We start from the raw sequence: 18,943 nt of genomic DNA on the forward strand, positions 1-18,943 counted from the left end.
TTTGCTCTAGCCCGCAGTCGACTCAGAGTCTGGGCCTGTCATAGATGCAATAAATTCCATCATAGAAGAAAACTTGGTATTCTGATGCATCAAGAGGCACCAAGTAAACTTCATTGTCAGAAGCGGAGCGATTACTATACACAGGGTGTATATAAGGCCTGCTATGGTCATATTCAACTCGCCTTGAAGTATTCCCGATTGCAGATTGAGAACGAAAAAGCCGTATCTCGAATGAAAAAGTCAGATAAGTGGTACCTCGATAATCTCATGCGGCCGTTCTCAGCACCGATTCGCCCACATGAATACGGCATGTCAGATAAGATAAAAGGAAGACTACATGTCTTCTCAAAGATTATCGATGGGCGATTTCTCATTCATTCGGTCCGGACATTCACTAAAGACATCGGAAATGTCTCCCGCCAATCTATAGGCCGGTTCCGCATATGTCCACATCAAATTTGGGATCCTTCGGGTTATTCAAATTCGACGTTGCTAGATATCCAGACCTATGCTTTCCGTCTTGGACGTGAAGTCTATCATTCATGCGACTTTTGCGAAACGGACTTTTCTATACAGGCCACTTCTGAAGTCACCGTATTTCGTACATGGCAAAATCTTGGGTCGGAGGCCAGTTACTTGGAGAATCATTCGTGGCATTGGCAGGCAGATATTTGCCGCCGTGACTTGGTTTGTTCTCAGCGCGGAAGAATTAGGGAATTATACGAACAAGACACGGTCTGATGGCATTCTTTAAAATGATCATTCGCAAAAATAGCAGACTAGTTGGAAATGAGAGATTATTAGTTATCTATTCGGTGCCAAAGTAGTGCACATATCCGTCTGCCTTGGCCGTGGGGAGCTCTATTATCGCTGAAGTCGTCATAGCAAGCGCTTCGCCGTCCCTTATTTTTGGAAGACAAACCATGCTGCGTGTGTATAACATGCGAGGATCGTTGCACCCTTCTGGCGGATCATCATACTCGAGGGTTGGAAACTTGGCCTCTCCCTTTTCCCGTGCCCATTTCGTCTCCCATACTTGTCTCATGTGCGTTTTCCACTCTGCGGACGTATCTTTTTCTGTATCCTCCTCCTCTTCAATAGAAGTGTAAAACATGCGAGACATAACAACGACATTGGCGTTAGGGTTTCGCTCTTTCAGACGTGTCTCAAGATCCTGGCGTTCGGAGCCTGGTGAAAGTTGGCGCAGAGCTTTACACCGACCTTGATCAAAATCGTAGAGATAGAGGACTTGGAACGTCCCAAATGAAGAGTGAGAAGCGTGGTATCCATGGTAGTTGTCTTCATCGTGTTCATATTCCTCAATGTGTTCCTGCACGAGTAATTTGTTCCCGACGAGGCTTGGGAGTCGATCAAATAAACTGCCGTACAGCGTCCGTGCGTTGGCCTTGTCAGAAAACACATGAAAGAGATCTTTGAAGAGATCTTTGTCCATGAAGTATCCAGGCGTCGGTTGTGCCTCGGACTGCACATTGTTGTGAGCTTTACGCACCCTTTGAGCAAATTAGTTCAACTTACCGGGATTTCACCAGTGAGTAAACCCACGTCTGCAACTGTGAAACGACTCTGGTGCTGGTGATGATGAACTACAACATCATTGTGGGCAGAACTCCCGGGAATTGCGATTGCATCATGGTCATTTCCGTACTCGAAATTCTCATGTTGATGGAATAACCGACCCTTGTTCTGCTCTGAGGTTGTAATTGGGATTGATCTTTGGAGAGAATATGGTTTGTCATGCGATGGATCAAGGTGGCCACCAAGAGCAATATGTGAGGGTGTAGCAAATTGAAAGTTTCCCCGGTGCTTTGGAGACAATAAGTAATTGTAGTGAGAAGTGGCGTCTTGGAGTTGCTCACACATTGAGGCGCGCGCTCATCTTGAGGTATGTCTATCCTCGTGAGGTTTCCGGATTCGGTATCCCAGATTGCAATCTGATTTGATTTACCAAGGCAACTCACAAATGAGTTATCTGAACCATCGTATACGCAGATGGCTACAGATGAGCCGTGAAGGGCAATCTCGCCATCGGTAGCCTCTGCAGTCAATGTCCTTTCGTTATTGACATTGCCGGTCAGGTCGTGAGTGCGCAGTATTAATTTACTCTCGCTAAATATCGTCTCAGTAAGATATTCACAGACTGTTCTGGATGTTAATGACTATATGTATTCACTCTTTTCTGAATTCTGCAGTGACAAACCCCGCTTGGTTGCCTAGCAGTCTTGAGCTTGTGGCATGGTATGGTAAATCCACGACTCGTTGAAACTCGACTATGTTGTCTTCTGTTCCCAAGCTGGCGTTGATGTCGGCCATAAAGATCAGCGATGGAGATGTAACGCTGTTTGCTGACGGTAAAGTCAACATGATCTGGTCGTCCATGACGCTCCATTGCGCGCAATACTCCATGTTTGTTGACGAGAGTTCTGCAGGCCGGCGCAAGTTGAGAACTCGCTGCGGCCGGCCACTTAGCCAGCTCATCCGCGCTTCGTCTTCCATTTCAATAGAGGATGTGTTGAATTAGACGCAGGTATACTCAACCTTGCAAACTGGAATGAGTTGAAGAGGTGAAAGAATTCTCGCTGCTTAGTTGCTTAGCGCAGTTTAATTTAGACAAAGTAAAGAGAGCCCGGTTTTGAGGGTAAATGGATCGTGAACCCGACGTTAGCGCTCACCGCTCGGTGAACAAACTTATTCGACAAAGAAAGCGTCGGGGAATCAAATTTGAGAATAATCGCGGAAACGTTCGAGATCATACATACTGGAAGAATGTGTCTGTCGCTTCTTCCACAAGAGGATTCGGGAGAAACAAAAGAGAGTACATGTAGCTACATCTATGTGAGATGTAAATTGTTTACTAAACATTAAACTACATCTATGTGAGATATAAACTGTTTACTAAACAAATATACTCCGAGAGACAAATATGTGACACCAAGATCTGTTAACCACTGTCATCGCTGTCTTCACCCGCAGACAAATCGGACGTCTCTTCATCTGACCCCTCCTGCCCATTTTCTTCCTCATCCTCATCCTCATCCTCATCCTCTTCCTCTTCCTCTTCCTCTTCCTCTTCATCCTCATCCTCCTCATCCTCCTCTTCATCCTCATCTTCCTCCTCTTCATTGATATCTTCGTCTGAACTTTGGTCTGCGTTTTCATCTTCTGTACCTTGTGAATTCTCTGCGCTTATGGTGGAGGGATTCTTCGCAACGCTTGTTTCTTCGCCGTAGGGGCAGAAGAGATTCTCATGGCCGGGGTGCAATATCTCTGGGCTCAAGGCGCACTTCCAACACAAATAGAAGTCGGCGGCACACACTGTCTCCTGGCATTCGTAGTCGATACCAACGCCCCGCTTGATCAAGAAGAAGTTAGCAGAGTGCTGTTTTAGGGATGACAAGTGGGTTATATTGCCTCCATAAGCTGTGAACCTTCTGATGATATTCGAGGGAAGGCCCGTACAAAGGTGAGCGCCATATCCCCCAAAAAGGGAAAAAGAAAAAGAGCCACATGAGGGAATAAAAAAAGGAAGGGGGCTACTCTACCGCAAGACAAACATCACAATACGCTGTGCGCCTGTAGGTGCCACGTCGGTCACACTCCTCATACCATAGATCCTTGGACTCATCATCACACCTTTTCAGCTCTTCTGGGCTTGGCCGGAGGATGTCTAAAACATCTAAGCCGGAGTAGCTTGCTAGTTTTACTGGTGTCCAGAACTCATCATGAGCCCCTTTACCTTTAACAAATTTGCTGGCGCCCTGGTTTATCAATAGCTCCAATATGTCCTTCAACTGATCCTCGGACATTGGAACACAGATGGGTGACAGAGATCGCAGCGCCCATAGCAAAGGCGTCCACCCGTGGATATCAGGCTCGTTGAGAAACTGTGGCCGCTCACGAAGGACAAACTTGACCACGTCCAGCCTCCGGCTCTGCACGGCAAAGTGAAGTGCATGCCGTCCGATCTTGTCTTTTCCATCCAACGTGACACCTTTTTCTCGTAGTAGTAGCTCTGCCATCTCCACGGACTGTAAGAGTGCAAAATGGATTGGCTCCCGGCCTAGGTGGTCGGAGTCATTGGCCACGGCACCCATCTCCAACAGTCGTGTGACGACCTCGGGCTTGCACTTCATGGCGGCAAGGCTCAATGTAGAACCCCATGTACGACTCTTGATTTGGACGTCGATGCCATCAGTATTCAGGAGGCAATCGAGTATTTGCGATTTCCCTACAGTTTTTCCATCTTCGTTTCTCAACAGGGCCGAATGTAGGGGAGTACCCGGATTTTCCGAGTTGGTTATGTTGACGTCTGCTCCTTCGCTGAGTAGGAATCTGACGAAATCAGACGATGCGTATCTACAAGCCCTATTGAGTACAAGAGGCTCGTTTTCTAAACTGTTGATTTTGGCACCCCAGCGCACGAGGCAGCGTGCCACGTCCAGATTGTCCGCCAAGGCCGCGTACCAAAGGGGCGTCTTTTTCGACGTGCTCCGGACGTTGACATCAGCGCCATTGGCCGCGAGTGTGCGTATGGTAGACACTTCCGTGCTGCGAGAAATTCGAAACATCGCTCTGATTGACCATTTTTTGCCCTTAATAAAGTCTAGGTTCCGGCAATGATGAAGAATTAACTGGATATGAGCGGCGCCGCCTGACCTTGAGGCGGCTTCTTCCAGCCATCTTCTGGCGTCAGACGATTCAACTGTTAGGTCAGGGTCATGATCAATGAGAATTTTGGCAATCTCCGTCTGTCCGGTTCCAAGTGCAATACTCAAGGCCTGCTCCAGTGTATCTCTCCGAGGCATCTTCTCCAGTATCGCCTTCACGACTTCACAATGGCCCCATTTCGACGCGAAGTAAAGGGCTGATAGGTTTTGTTTATCCTTTAAGTCAACTTGGGCACCGTACTTGAGGAGCAGTATAGTGATCTCTGGACTGTCGTATGCACAATGCAGTGGCGTCCAGTCATCTCCTCCAACGTCGACTTTTGCACCTGCGGCAAGTAGAGCACGAACAGCCTTAAATCTTCTGCGGTAGGCCGCATGCCCTAATATTGAACGTCCAAGGGACGGGATTTCCATGTTGGGGTCGAACTTGTGTTCCAGTAGTTGCGCCATTAAGCCGAATATAGTCAGTATTTTAATAAAATTCCCCGTGAAATTTTTTTTTTTTACCGATGGGCTATTGATGTCAATTCCTGACCGTGCACCTACACTGCAGGCAATGTTGAGTAATTTTTCGTTTGCTCTATATCCAGCTTCCTTAAGTAAGTAACAAAATACGTCTTCGTCAATAGTTATAGGGGGTCGCAGTAGTTCTTGAACTACCTCGATCACCTTATTTTCGAAAAAAGCATACAGTAGTTTCTTAAAAGCCGTATCTTCTGTGGTTACGTTATCCGGTCGTAGAACAGGAGATATCAGAAGCTTTATATACTTCGGAACAGACAAGAAGACGGTCCATGAATCAACGTTCTCGTTTATAAGGACCAAAGAGTTTCGTGATGCCCAGTCCAAAATGCAAGATATTACAGCAGATTGACCATACTCCTCGGCTATCTTAAGAGAGTCCAGGCAAATTGAGAGTAGAAACTCAGATTCCGGGGCGTGTGCGGACTTGAGATGATTCAGGAATGGCTCTATAACCGCACTGCTTCCGTAACGACAAATAATATCCAAAGGCTGCCGCCAACTTTCGGTGTGATTAATAGGAGGGCTGATACCGAGTTGAAGCATAGCGAGTAGTATATCAGGCGTTTTTGTGTAACAGGCCAGACCCAATGGGAATGAAGACTTGACAGAGTCATCGAGAGACTTGTGTTTGATGACCTTCTCTTCCACGATTTTTATAGCGACAGGGTTGTTAAGGGATGCCGCCCGGCATAGAAAAGCTACAACGTCACTAAAGACTTGTCCAGTTCGCGTGCAGTGTCCGATAACCTCCTCAAGAACCTCATCGACTCCAGACTCAATCGCCGCCAAGATTGCTTTATCTGCATCATATCGCTGGAGCCTAGCTTGTTGTGCTATGGCACGAACAATCTTGAGATGGCCAGAAGCAGCCGCAGCAGTGAAAGCGGCCGCAAGGTTTTCCTCAGAGACGTTTTGACCTCCAGCCGCATCAATCACAACCTCAATTGCAGAGAGAAGGTCATACTGTGCCAGTATTGAGAGCGCCGAATTCCTCCCAGCTTTGGTAGAAACTAAGGGATGATTCTCCATAGATTTTGCATCAGCCCATAAACTCAAGCCCGACTCTTCGTTTGCAAGTAAAGCTTGGAAACTTCTCTGTTTAGGGCTCCAACGACCTCCGCTACGTCGGGCATGTTCAACCCAGTAGTCGACTGCGTACCACAGAAGGCTGTGGCTTTGATCCCGACCAAAAATCCCCATTTCTCTACCGTGGGTATTATTTAGAACATCCTGGCTGGTTGACAGCTGTAGGTAATCGAGACACCAACCTGCCAAGGCTGCATGACATTCGCGTTCATCCTTCCACCAGGAGACACCTTTCATTTCGCTGGGTGATTGTAAAGCTTCTCTTATCATGTTGCTAGCCAGGCATACATGATCTCGCTGTGTAGTTACGAGACCATGAAATAAAGACGCCGCTTCTTCATACGTTGATACCGTGGTATTGGTCAAAGTATTCATAGCGACGTCGAGGAGCGTTACAAACTCTCTCTTGTTCAGCGGCCGCATACCCCACAGGATAATTGTCATCACCGACATTGCCAAGAATTTCTTCTCGGAGAATGAGTTGAAAATCATTCTGATGACTTCATAGTCATTGGCACTCGATAGAAAGTCATTTATTATATCCTTAATACCGGTGTGATTGGAATTTTCTTCTATCCATCGATATGTAACTTCTCGTAGCCAAGGAGCGAGGCTGGCTAGTTTTGAGCGCACATGTTGAAGGGGTGGGTGGTATTTTGCAACTATATGCCAAGCCGCTATGTCAATAGACTGCAGCTCTTGAGCTTCAGGAGACGTCTCATCGGACTCTGGGGCCGCCAAGATCTTGCTCGAGACTGGGGCCAGGGCTATTGTTATTGGCGAGCATTCTTGGGCAAAACCAAGAGACTCTCTAACGAGGTCTATTCTCGGGCTTGTTATGAGAACTTTGAGACGCAGCTGGCTGTCTTGAAACGCTTCATGAAGCTTCTTGACCAGCCAAGTTTGCCATGTTAGGCCGGCATCGAGATTGTTGAGAACGAAAAGTGCTGTAAGGTTTTTGTTGGCGCTCAGGTTGTCCTTCAACGAGCACACGCAAATGCGGAAGAGATCTTCATCTCCTAATCTGTATACACTGCCCACAGCGTCAAGGTGTCGCCTGAGCTCGTATGGAGAAGTTGGTTTGGGACCAGAATTCGAAAGCCATAAAGATTTACATCTGAACAAGAGTTGCGATAGCCATGTCGATAAGAGCGCATTTAGCGAATTGTATTGGGGGCAGCTTGAAGATAAATCGAAGGCAAAGTTCAAAAAGCTTTCGCCCATGATTGTGGATAAAGAGCATGAAGTACTGGCCGTGTCCGCACAAGGTGCTATTCTTTCTCCTGTAAGTTTAAAACTTACTCCCTCACTATGTATCCATTCAAGCCAGGCTTCATTAGATACTCCGTCCGTAGTGTTGTCGGTGATATAAGGGAATGGAGGCTGCGGCGCGGCGTAACTCAATGCGGCTTGAAGATATGGATTGAGGCATAGCGCAGCTACAAGTTAACAGTTAGGTTAGCTGCAATTGCTTAATGAGTTGATACCTTTGGGTATTTTACAAGTAGTGACATGGATATCATACCTCGTTGGTCACGCTCCGATCGGAATATCGGCAGGGTTGAGTTCGCTAATATTTCCATCATTTCACCAGACGAAGTTATTGTCATTCCTAATATCTCGAGCGGGTGATACACGCAACACATGGTCCTGGAAATGGATGCCTACGATATCCTGTTAGGCTGATTGTTCAACAATTGATGATGTCTATCAAAGGCTCTCGACATACCTCGGCCGTGGTGGAGTCGGAAGGCAAGACGCTGTAAATGTCACCTAAGGAACCCTTAGACTCATGGAATGCGTTGTTGGCCTCGATGACTACATCTGCGAGCCCTTGCAAGTGGTGGAGAGCCGCTGTATCTTCCATCCCGTTTCGGGACGCCAGTATTTGTCTCAGGGCCTTTTTCAAATCATCTTCATCTTGCCATCTGCCAAGAGTACACACGAATACCTTGAAAGCTATGAGTTAGCTAGTGCATATACCATAACCAGTTATGTTGGAGGTTTCTACTGTAGCCCTTATGTGTGCCCATATATCATTGAGCTCTTCGATAGTTCGTGGTAGCTGAGCTAAAGCCTACTGCCAGTTATTATTCTGTATTTCTTTCCAATTCCTTCTCTATTCAGACATTGAGCATTACTAAAGGAAACGACGTACCTGTTTCAGTAGGATGCCACCAAATCCTTGGCCAAGAAACAAAATTGACGGTTTCTTTCGTGGGTTTAGATCAGTAATTTTCTTTTCTTCTTTTCTCACGAAATGGGTCTGAGTGGCTGATGCTTCAAGACAAAGCTTGACATACATTTGTGTCGTGTCGCCGAAGCTCCAGGATACACTCCAGCAACGCTGCGGCCTCGGCCTGGACTCCTTCTGATGTATAGATCCCATTCTGTGTATCGTCCATCCGCAAGAAGAATTGTGAGATGCGAGAGTTCTTGGAAGTGTGAGAGCTAAAAGCCTCAGCAGCATCATCATTTTCGCATTCGGCTGCAGACCATGCTTCGAGAATGAGAACAATGCTAATGACATGATTCACGTGTTAGCCAGCTGGGGCTTTTTTTTTGGTATATGTGTATGTGCAGAGGAGAGAAAGGAGGGGAGAGTGTTTGGTTATTGAGCTATGGGTAAAGAAAACTTACTCATCTACGGGCTGGTTGGAGTCGTCGAATGACTCTGGATTTAACACCCTTAGCCTTTTCATCATCTTTTTGGATTCTAGCGTTGTCAAACAAGGAACTTTGGAAACGAAGAATGAGGTATGTGATCAATTCAAAAATATTCTCGAGCAGTAGGTAAGTTTATACTAAATGATGCCTCACCCCTCAGTTCAGGATGGATTAATTCAGCCTAGTGTCAGGAGTGGCGGCTCAAAGGAAGAGTGAAAGAGTCGAGGATGACAGCGCACAGTCACTATCACGGACCACGCAGCTAGGGTTACACAAAGGACTGTATTTATCTCTGACCTTCCTAGAACAAAGGGCCTGGGGCTCCTTCTCTTTATACTCGTTCAGTCCCCCCGGCCAGCTAGTGTATTAGCTGGGAACTCAGAAGCCTTTATCCAGGTTCAACGGGGAGATTCCCTTCTTTGTGACTTGACCTCTGACACCTAGGCAATTATAGAGGTGACCTTGCATGAAGAGCTCTGAGCTGTGACTGCGGGGCTTCTCGAATGACCAACCGCGCCCGTTACAAAGAGCTTCGACAAGGATTAAACAATAGTTAGGTGTGTACGCAAGCAATAAGTATCGTGTAGGGAGTGACTGGCTGCTTGTATAGGTACAATATCCTTCAGCCGTGCAGCCACGAAACAAGTGTTGAATTGTCCAAGTATCTTAGATGTCATGTCTTATCAGTTGGGTATTTAGGTCTCTTTCCAGGGCTTTCCAGGTTAGATTCAACCATGGAATCGGGCTTTATCAAGACAATACTATCGTACATTGTGTTTACCTATATTATTAAAAACTACCTCGTGAAATACCAGTATCTCAATGAAAGCTAATACAATACAATAGAGCTTAATGAAGAGAGGTATTTCATAACATGGTATCCAAGATATAAAGAGGGGAAGTGCGTAGGTACTTTACACCTCCCACTCCGCACATGCATGGAACTAATATGTATCGAATCATCAAATGTGGACGACACCGAAATTGACCACGAGATTCATTTCGGTATCTATTTGGCCTCGCAATTACTCGCTCTTACTATGCTATTACCATGTAATTTATGAATTCTAGGGCTTTGAGAGTGGCTGATCTTTGGGAAGGGCACAGTATCATGGAGAGCAAGGTCAAGGTTGGAGGCCAAGTTGATGAGAATAGGCAACCAATCAGAAGTCCTATGTAACCGCGCGCATGTTTTGATACACAATCACATAAATTCGATCAACAACAATCTTATTCAGACAATATTTGTGTTTCCTTCGTTGAAATTATGGAGACATACGCAGAATGTGTAAACATAACCTCACGTATGCTTCTCAGCGCCCTCCCATATATTACGCAATGTTATATCAGTCAGACTTCGGTCATTTAGATTGATGCTGCCTAAACTTGCCCGAGCCTGATTATCGTAAATGCGCAATTGGTTGGTTGGTTGACGCTTGGGGTCGAATATGATAGGGTCAACCTTGCTCGGCTGGGTGAAGACACCACGAATCCATTCCTTGGCAGCAGTCGGACGGTCTGCATGTACGGTGACTTGGACCGTTGCACTGAATTGCTCCTCTAAAGCTCGGCGTTTCAGAAGGATGGCACACTGCATAGAGGCTGCAACTCCGTTCTTCGTATTCGGATTCTCCATAAGCGTCCATGAGGCACTATTGTGAAGGCCAAAATTACGGCCTTCGGTATCAGCAGAGCCTCGCACAATTCCCATGCTCTGAAGTTCGCGTTCCACTGATTTTTCCCGCGATAATTCAGCCCCCACCTCGAAACCTGCAAACCCAGCAGTCACAGAGCCCTTGCCTCCAACACAGACCGTCTCCGTCCGCTTTGTAGGAAGAATGGCGTAGCTTTCGTTGGGCCAGATCCGTACTACTTCTGGATCAGGACGATCGGTTGATGACCCTAAGAAGGACAGCTTAATGCGGGCGGTCTTGACGCGGCGGCCGAGGTCATCGGGATCGAAACGAAAGAGCAAAATGAGGAGCGTTGCCTCCACATCGCTGTCCTCACCCCATTGGCCATGAACAATGTCTCTCACATTGCACCGAACATGAATGAGGCCTCGCCTCTCGATCACATTTGTACGCTCATAAGGATCTGCTGGATCGTTCTCAAAGTGAAAGCTGGAGCCATCGTTTGTTGAGTCGGATAGGCCAAAGTTAAAGGAAGGGAGCTCGTCGTCCATGTTATGTTCCATGCTAAGCCTGATAATTTAGGACCAGGTACATCAATGCTTTCAAAAGTGGGAAGAATGTCTAACAAGTTCTACGAAAACAGTAACGATCTTATTTAGATCCATACATCGAATATATACTGAACTTGCTTAACGCATTCATTACTTATTATCATCCACCTTCAGTCTCATCGTATGACAAATACATACATTATATTATACATTATACATCATCTCCCATATGTAGCAGCCAATATCGAGTCATCGATATGACGATGATAGAGGCTCAACTGCACTTGTCCAGTCTTACGAGTAGGGTTACATGCAGCCTAATCTCGCCGATTGTTAACTTACCCCGCTCGCAGGCTGTCACACATCACTAGCATTGTCGCTCGCTTCCATCTTCAATATTACATGCATCTCTGGGTTTGAGACGGCTCGTCATTTGCTGCCATTAGGGAAGTACCATAGGTACAGGTACACGGACTCAATTCACATACATCCTTGTAGTAGATGCTGCCAACTATTAAATACCTGGTAGATACTAGTAGTATTAGGCTCTAGGGAATCCTAATAAACTGCCTGTTCACACAATCGTCTTGATCAACCCATGTAGGTACATGCAACACCTTGCACACGCTCGATATTGATTCCCACACCACTGTCTGGCTGTCTCTATCGTTATCAAAAGTTGTGTCCCTTTCAAAACACAGACAGCATCATTTTCTAGCACTTTTGGCAGCTCACTACTGCCCCTCATGCCGCCGCAAGGATATGACAGTGATCCCAAACTTCATGGCACTGCTGATCAGGTTTGCGAGGGTCCTGAGAACATGGAGGATTCAGATGACAGTCTAAATGATCCTACTTATTCGCCAAATGTAGTGGGAGAAGCAGGTGAGGATGACTCTGGCTCTGGCTCTGACTCTGACCTTGAGGAAGATCAAGAAGAGGACGAAGAGGACGAAGAGGAAGAAGGCGATGAATACAATATTGACGGCTACTCCGCATTTAAGCGTGATGAGGAACGCAAAACGCGAGAGGCAGAAGAAGCCTTGCAGCGCGCAAAAGAGAAGGAATTAGCACTTACCAAGATTGAGGAAGAAATCAGGAATGCTGCGTCAAACACAAAGCATCTGAACGAAGCCGAGTTTCTCTCCTTGTACGGAGATTCTCTAGACTACATCATGCCGGAGTCTGCGAACAAGAGGAATGTGTTGCACATGCTTGCTAACAACAAGTTTGAGGATCCAAGTCAATTCCCGGATTGGATCATCCATTACATCTACCGTAACCATACGAACATCCCTGGAAACAATATGCGGAACAGTTTATCAAGTCTACTCACCGACAAGTCTCAGGGAAGGCCCAGTCTTGCTCTAGCAAGGGCAATTCGCTGGAGAAACGAGCCATTCATTAGCACCATTCTGTCTCTCGAACTACAAGCCAATGACCAGAGCCTCAAAGACAGCCTCAAAGATAGTCTCGGCGAGAGGTTTGACACCGATACTACGTCGGGTAATAGCATACACTGGTCAATCGATCAACTTAAACCGGACCTGACAGTGCAATTGATCGAAAAGGCTGCCGGCGATGAGTGTCTGCTAGCAATGGACAAGAAAGGATACACGCCTCTCCATCTTGCTGTTCAGTATCCTAATTGCCTGAAACGAGTCGACGTCATCAAAGCCCTGCTCAAGTACGGAGACAAGGCGCTAGACCTGCGTTGCGGCGAGGGATTGTCTGTATACAAGTACTATCAAAAAACAAAGGCAGCGTTCCAAGCTCAGAAACAGCAGGCTGCTCTATCGCTCAAAAGCAAGAAGTCTCTTGGGGGAAGCCGTGATAACTCAAAGAAGCCTCTACAAAAGCCGGCACCTCTGAAAATAGAACGAGAAGATCAGAGGGAGAAAAGCAGTTCATCACGATTGGAGGATGGTAAGGGGGGTGATGGAGATAACAGACAAGACGCAAAACCCGAGGAGGTAGCATTACGACATCGAGGCGAAGGTGGAGAGCCAGTACAGCCACTTCAGCGGAAAGGATCTGCGCTGAAAGAGGCATCGAAAGAATCGAAGACACAGCAGGCTTCAAAAGTACCTACAAAACCGAAAAAGGGGGGAACAAAAAGAAATGCCAATGGCAAGAAAGTGGCCACTCTAACTAAAAGTTCTAAAGAGGAAAAGAAAGCGAAAGAGATGGAGGACGACATAGAAGATGAGATAAAGCTTCAATATTTGCGCTCAACCTTCAAACAACCCAAATCAGACGTCAAGTCTATAAATGGTTTTCTTTACGCCGAAGGAAACGGTAAGTTTGTCGTACCTTTCAATACCTTTGTCACTACATCCTTTCCCAAAACCCGGATTCGGGACTCCACAACATAACAGAATAACGATCCCTCCACTTGTTTGTTGAGCTTGATGCTAATATTCCACTGCTCGAACAGAGAGACCGTTTTCCTTGACGATGCTCCAAGGACCTCCATTAGTAGATGAGTACGTCTTTACAACAGTCTACAATAAAGAGAAGTTCGACCAGACACTGCACCACGTAGCAGTCCGCCGTATCATTTTCAAGCAGATGAAGAATCAAGAGGTGGCAGGGCGGACTGACATGGAAATACTCTTTAAGTTGTTAAGAGATAAGGGTGTTCGTCACATTGTCAAGGTAATTATATTCGACCTGGAAGCCCCGCCTCACAGCGACGAGTCAATCGAAAGATGTCTCTCCGGGTTTAAATCTATTGAGATTCTTGACTGGCGTAAGGTTGACCTGTGTCCGGAGACGATATTTGAAGCCTGCAAGAACGTGGTGGAGCTACACCTTTGGTGGAGTGGTAACAATGGTATCCTAATGGCATGGAGTGCTCCGGGTGGCCTGGCTAAGTTTCCCCGATTGAAGGAAATATATATCCACCAGACTCAGGTAAGTCCCAATATGTTTCTATTTGTTATAGCTTTCTACAGGCTATGCAAGGCTTCCTGATTCAATCGATCCTAAGGAAAGTCATAGTATATCGAATCGGTCGAACGGGATAAAAAGAATCTACAACGTTTTAAAGAAAGACTCGGAAAAGAACGCACGGCGTCACGACCACAAGAATACAGACCGGAAGAGCGGCTAAAGCTAGCAAAGTCGGGTCAGACGTTGCCAGTGACTGTCCTTGAAATGTGGCCCGACATTAGCATCAATGATTCGGACACCAGCTATGCCGCTCACCCAAGCCGTTCTCTGGCTACTTACAGGCCGCAACTGAATCAGACAGCTTCGCGGTACCGGAGACATCAATGGCTAGAAATCATGGATAAGTTTGCGGCTAGCATCGACCTTATCGACTTAGCACCTGTCAACCCACCCGATATCTTCTCTCCTGGAGATGTGAGAATTGCATTAATAGATGACGGTGTTGAGATAACCAACAGAAACCTCACTAATCGAATCTACAATGGTTGGACATGCGATACCGGGTATGAGGGTGATGGGTTGGAAGGCATTCCGAGGCCTTACACAAGCTCCGAAACGCAACACGGCACTTTCATGGCCTCTACAATATGTCGCATCTGCCCGAAGGCAAAGATCTTTGTGTTTCGCCTTGACGTGGTATCTACGCCTGGGAAAAGGGCACATTTCACTGCTAAGAGTGCAGCAGATGTGAGTTATTTCTCTCGATCCCAATTGCTCCCAATTTTTATATATATGCTCTTATATCGTTAACCATTTATCCAGGCGCTTGAATTAGCTATCGATCCCAAACGAAAATTTGACATCATTTCAATGTCGTGGACTATTGCAAAAAATGACCAAAATAGCGTTGACCTCGATAGACTTCAGGTGGCTCTGAAGAAGGCATGCGATACAAATCATGTGCTACTCTTCTGCGCGTCTCCGGATGGTGGAGAAATGGCAAAGGCACAAGCAGAAAACTTTTATCCATATGGTTGTAATGATGCTGGCCTCTTTAAAATAGCAGCCGCCACTGTAGATGGCATCCGTATCCCCATGGCAGGGTCTCACCATGATTATTCTCTCCCAGGTCACGAAGTTGAGGATACAAACCAATCAGCTGCCAATGGTGTCTCTGATGGTCAACAAATAGCCGATCATGAGAATAGTGGCCTTAAAACGGGATCGTCCATCGCAACGGCCCTCGGAGCTGGCCTTGCCGCGTTGATTATCCACTGCGTCAGACTTGGTGCTGCTTATATGCACTCAGAGAGCCATTCGTCCGCTGCCGTCACGAGTAATGAAGGCAGCAAGGGGACTGAAGCGACCTATAGCCGCCTATTAGGGCTCGAAGCGCTGGATCAAATCAAGCGGCCGGCGCATATGCGGCGTGTCTTCAACCGCATGATCAGTGACAACAGCTCTACTGACCGCTTTATCGAGGTATGGGAGTTCTTCGCGGGATGCGGAGACGAGCTTAAGAAGCAAGGCAGGCAGATTAAGACGCTCAAGCTCAATATTGAAGATGCAAGGGAGATGGAAGCCCCGGATGTGGATGAGATGGTAAAGGAGCTGCAGAAAAAGAATGATGAGAGGATGATGGAGATTGTCAAGCTAGCATTCAGGTTTATTAGCATTTGATCTATGAGCGACATTTTATATAGAGTATACCTCTTGCTCGGAAAGGGGATTCCTCTCTTCGCCCTGGCAATCGTAAATCAGACGCCTTGGAACGTTGTAACCCTATTTGAGGCTTTTCCCTTGAACTTTTAAGCTGTTCAAGTGGAGGAGCGAGAATGTCACTGCCAACCAGCTCAAACTTCTCCGAGTGAGCCAGTTTCTCACACAGCACGGTCAGAAAGTGTCAGTCATTAGTCGCGCTGTTGCATACGCAGGTCCAAACACGATTATCAGCATATTTAAGAGATGTAAAAAAGTATCCAATCACCTTTCATTTATGGAAACGCCTTATACCAGTCAATGGTGGATGTGATGTTCATTCTGGCCAATTGCTCAACTTTGGCTTCAATATTGGCATAAATATCTTAGTTTCATAATTCCCAAAAGTCATATCTGCTCTTGTGTTTCCTTGAAATGACCTTAGCAAAATCCCAAATGCCATAACTGCTGGTGTCGGCAAAATTACAGCATGCTTCGAGAATCACCAAGGGATTTTTGGGGTGAGTCAGAAGTTGCAGAGTTATGGCGTCAAAACGCTTTACGAGAGCTTTATTGAGGGTTTATATAAATCAGGCAATCTTTTGAGAACAAGTAGACTATGGTGCAACCCAGATAGTAGTTCATCTAGATACTTGGTAGGCAACTTACTTTTCACTACCTACACAACATAGCCACAAGCTCCAGAAATACACCTAGCATGTGTGGAGAATTTTTTGATACGGAATTACCGACATTCAATGCGCCCGAAACTTCACTACACGATATGCATAAAATGTCAGATGTCAAAGTGGCAAGTACATGGCGTAGATTGTTACCGACACTGAGGATACAGCAGATCCTTCTTCACCGTCGACCATAAGAACGTTACATAAGTGGGAAAGCCGCACATCATCACAATTCTCCGTTTAATCGTATAGCTAGCCAGTGCAAAAAAGGGCTTCGTTAGTCTTAACTTAAAGACCGCGCTGGGCTTAAGCCATCTACAACATCCTCCAACCGGATTGATCACATCTGGCTGCCGTAATTCGCTAAGCTCCGCGGAGATTTAGTGACAGTATTGTGGCCTGAATGTTCATGCCTCTTCTTGTTTCGTACACATTAGTTGGCAATTCGCTTCATCATTGCCAATAGGTGGACTCCACTCTTCAACCACAACATGGCACACGCCATTACTGACACATTTACCGACAGGGAGGATCAAGAATCCTCATGGCTGAGCATTTAGACTCTTCACTAGAGAGCTCCGGAGAAGACCATACGGTCAACCCCATATCTTATGTAAACCCCAATGACATCGACTCTACAGTGCATGAATGAAAGCCAGAGCCACACTAAACTGTAGAGCTGAATTGAACAAGAACGGCGCCCAAGCCAGTGTTGCCACATCTCAGTTCCTGCATTTGGGGTTCTTTGCTATTAATCAAAGCCCACTGCCGTAGTTTCGATAGATTTTCCCCATAGATCTTCTGTCATTGCTCTTGCCAACATTTCCATCACTTACTATGCATTCGGACGCCCGATTTTGGGCTGTCTCTGCTTCAGGTTTCTTAATATTGAGACGATGAACGCACGACGCAGCCCCTGACAACGTCAACATGGCCGGATTCAGTTCCGGCGTAGATCACACATCGCTTGTGTTTCAAATCCTCATACCCGTCTTCTTCTCTCTCGCCCTATACAACGTCATCGAACTTACGTTTCTTATCTTCCATACCTTTAAGCGACACTCGGGTCTTTACTTTTGGTCATGTGTATTTGCCACTGGGGGTCTTCTCTTCCAAACTGCTGGTTTCTTCCTGTTGTATTATGCATCTCCATCGGTGGCATATCTGGCGGTGACGGTATCGCTTCTAGGATGGATACCAATGGTGACGGGCCAGTCCTTTGTACTATGGTCTCGATTACACCTCATTTTACACAATCGACGGCGTCTAAGGATGATCTTATGGATGATTATTATCAACGCCATACTATGCACTGGAGGGATCGCCCCAATGATATACGGTTCCCTTGCCAATCCAGAGCTATTCCACAAGCCTTTTTCCATCATGGAGAGGATCGAAGTCACCGTTTTCTTTGTCCAGGAACTTATCATATCTGGAGTTTATATCTTCGAAACACTCAAGCTCATGAGAGTACAGCAATCTCTGGGGATCAGCCAGTATGGGCGCTCTCTCATGAAACATCTAATTATTGTCAATGTCATAATTATCATACTCGACGGCACCATCATCGCTCTGGAGTATGCCAATCAATGGGAATATCAAACTGCCTATAAGACCTTCGCGTATAGCGCCAAATTAAAGCTGGAGTTCACGATTCTCAACCGTTTGGTCGACATGACAAAACAAACCAAGGAAGCCCGCGCTCCGCCACAGGAACCAAGTTCAACAACACGAACGACAAGTCAAACTGGATCCTCTATTGCGCAGAAAAGCTTGATCCAAGCCCCAGGTGAGGCGCAGACTTGCGACGTCTCTTTTCAGGCAACTGCTACGGCAGATAAGGACGGATCTTTCAGGGGGGGTCGGCCATCTATGCCGGATCAGGGAGTTCTGTGTACTACTGAGGTTGTCGTTCAGCGAGAAGACCGTTGCACTGGGCCAGACACATGCACACATATACAGTCTAATCTTACGCCAGGCGGTTTCAGCAAATAGGACAACTACAGCTGATAATACATTACACCTTTTTCTCCAAGTTCTTGTTCCTCTGTGTGATTGAAGTCTATCATTGTGTCTTCGAGTTTGTTTGTGCATAAGAGGCTCAACTTGGTCTACCTCTCACTTCTTGAAATCCGCATAGGTAGCAGCCCAAGTGCCAAGGCTGAGGCTGAGGCTGAAAGCTGAGAATCCGGCGACATTCTCAGTTACACGTATTCAGAAAAGCAAAGAAGATGTCCCATGAAATACGAGTCACGCGGCATCAACAAGCAGGGGTTTCCTTGGCGACGTGGGCCAATAGCAGCAATAAGATAGTTTCCATTTCCCCAGCTGAAAAGTGCCACCCGTAGTACAATGAGACAGGCTGGACGTCCTCTGATATATAGACACTACCATCACGAAAACATAGTTGAAGACACGAACATGGTATGAAATATCGACATGTAGCGAAGATGGACAGCAGTGAAGATACATTCAGCTAATAACTGCATTCAATCACACTTTCATATTAAGCATCA

At 46.4% G+C, this 18,943-nt stretch overlaps 5 protein-coding genes across 5 annotated transcripts; 2 read left to right on the top strand and 3 right to left on the bottom strand.

Annotated features, from left to right (window-relative positions):
* Positions 1-808: 808 nt before the first annotated feature.
* On the bottom strand, positions 809-2,514 carry Triagg1_6816 (uncharacterized protein; the record flags this gene model as incomplete). Its single annotated transcript, XM_062901482.1, has 4 exons — positions 809-1,483; positions 1,537-1,824; positions 1,878-2,127; positions 2,219-2,514. The coding sequence occupies 4 exons, from the start codon at positions 2,512-2,514 to the stop codon at positions 809-811; spliced, it is 1,509 nt and encodes a 502-aa protein (XP_062754144.1).
* Positions 2,515-2,959: 445 nt separating this feature from the next.
* Positions 2,960-9,001, bottom strand: Triagg1_6817 (uncharacterized protein; the record flags this gene model as incomplete). The annotated part of the gene is made up of 8 exons (XM_062901483.1): positions 2,960-3,397; positions 3,561-7,353; positions 7,412-7,545; positions 7,599-7,735; positions 7,822-7,960; positions 8,026-8,247; positions 8,600-8,816; positions 8,937-9,001. 8 exons carry the CDS (start codon positions 8,999-9,001, stop codon positions 2,960-2,962), a joined length of 5,145 nt encoding a protein of 1,714 aa, XP_062754145.1.
* A 1,262-nt stretch (positions 9,002-10,263) lies between these two features.
* On the bottom strand, positions 10,264-11,160 carry Triagg1_6818 (uncharacterized protein; the record flags this gene model as incomplete). Its single annotated transcript, XM_062901485.1, has 1 exon — positions 10,264-11,160. One exon carries the CDS (start codon positions 11,158-11,160, stop codon positions 10,264-10,266), a length of 897 nt encoding a protein of 298 aa, XP_062754146.1.
* Positions 11,161-11,894: 734 nt separating this feature from the next.
* Triagg1_6819 (uncharacterized protein) lies at positions 11,895-15,723 on the top strand (the record flags this gene model as incomplete). Its single annotated transcript, XM_062901486.1, has 4 exons — positions 11,895-13,446; positions 13,586-14,064; positions 14,152-14,790; positions 14,866-15,723. The coding sequence occupies 4 exons, from the start codon at positions 11,895-11,897 to the stop codon at positions 15,721-15,723; spliced, it is 3,528 nt and encodes a 1,175-aa protein (XP_062754147.1).
* Positions 15,724-17,357: 1,634 nt separating this feature from the next.
* On the top strand, positions 17,358-18,422 carry Triagg1_6820 (uncharacterized protein; the record flags this gene model as incomplete). Its single annotated transcript, XM_062901487.1, has 1 exon — positions 17,358-18,422. The coding sequence occupies one exon, from the start codon at positions 17,358-17,360 to the stop codon at positions 18,420-18,422; it is 1,065 nt and encodes a 354-aa protein (XP_062754148.1).
* Between the last annotated feature and the right edge of the window lie 521 nt (positions 18,423-18,943).

This window comes from Trichoderma aggressivum (genome assembly GCF_033847375.1).
Source record: "Trichoderma aggressivum f. europaeum strain CBS 100526 chromosome Unknown scaffold_028, whole genome shotgun sequence".
Lineage (NCBI taxonomy): Eukaryota > Fungi > Ascomycota > Sordariomycetes > Hypocreales > Hypocreaceae > Trichoderma > Trichoderma aggressivum.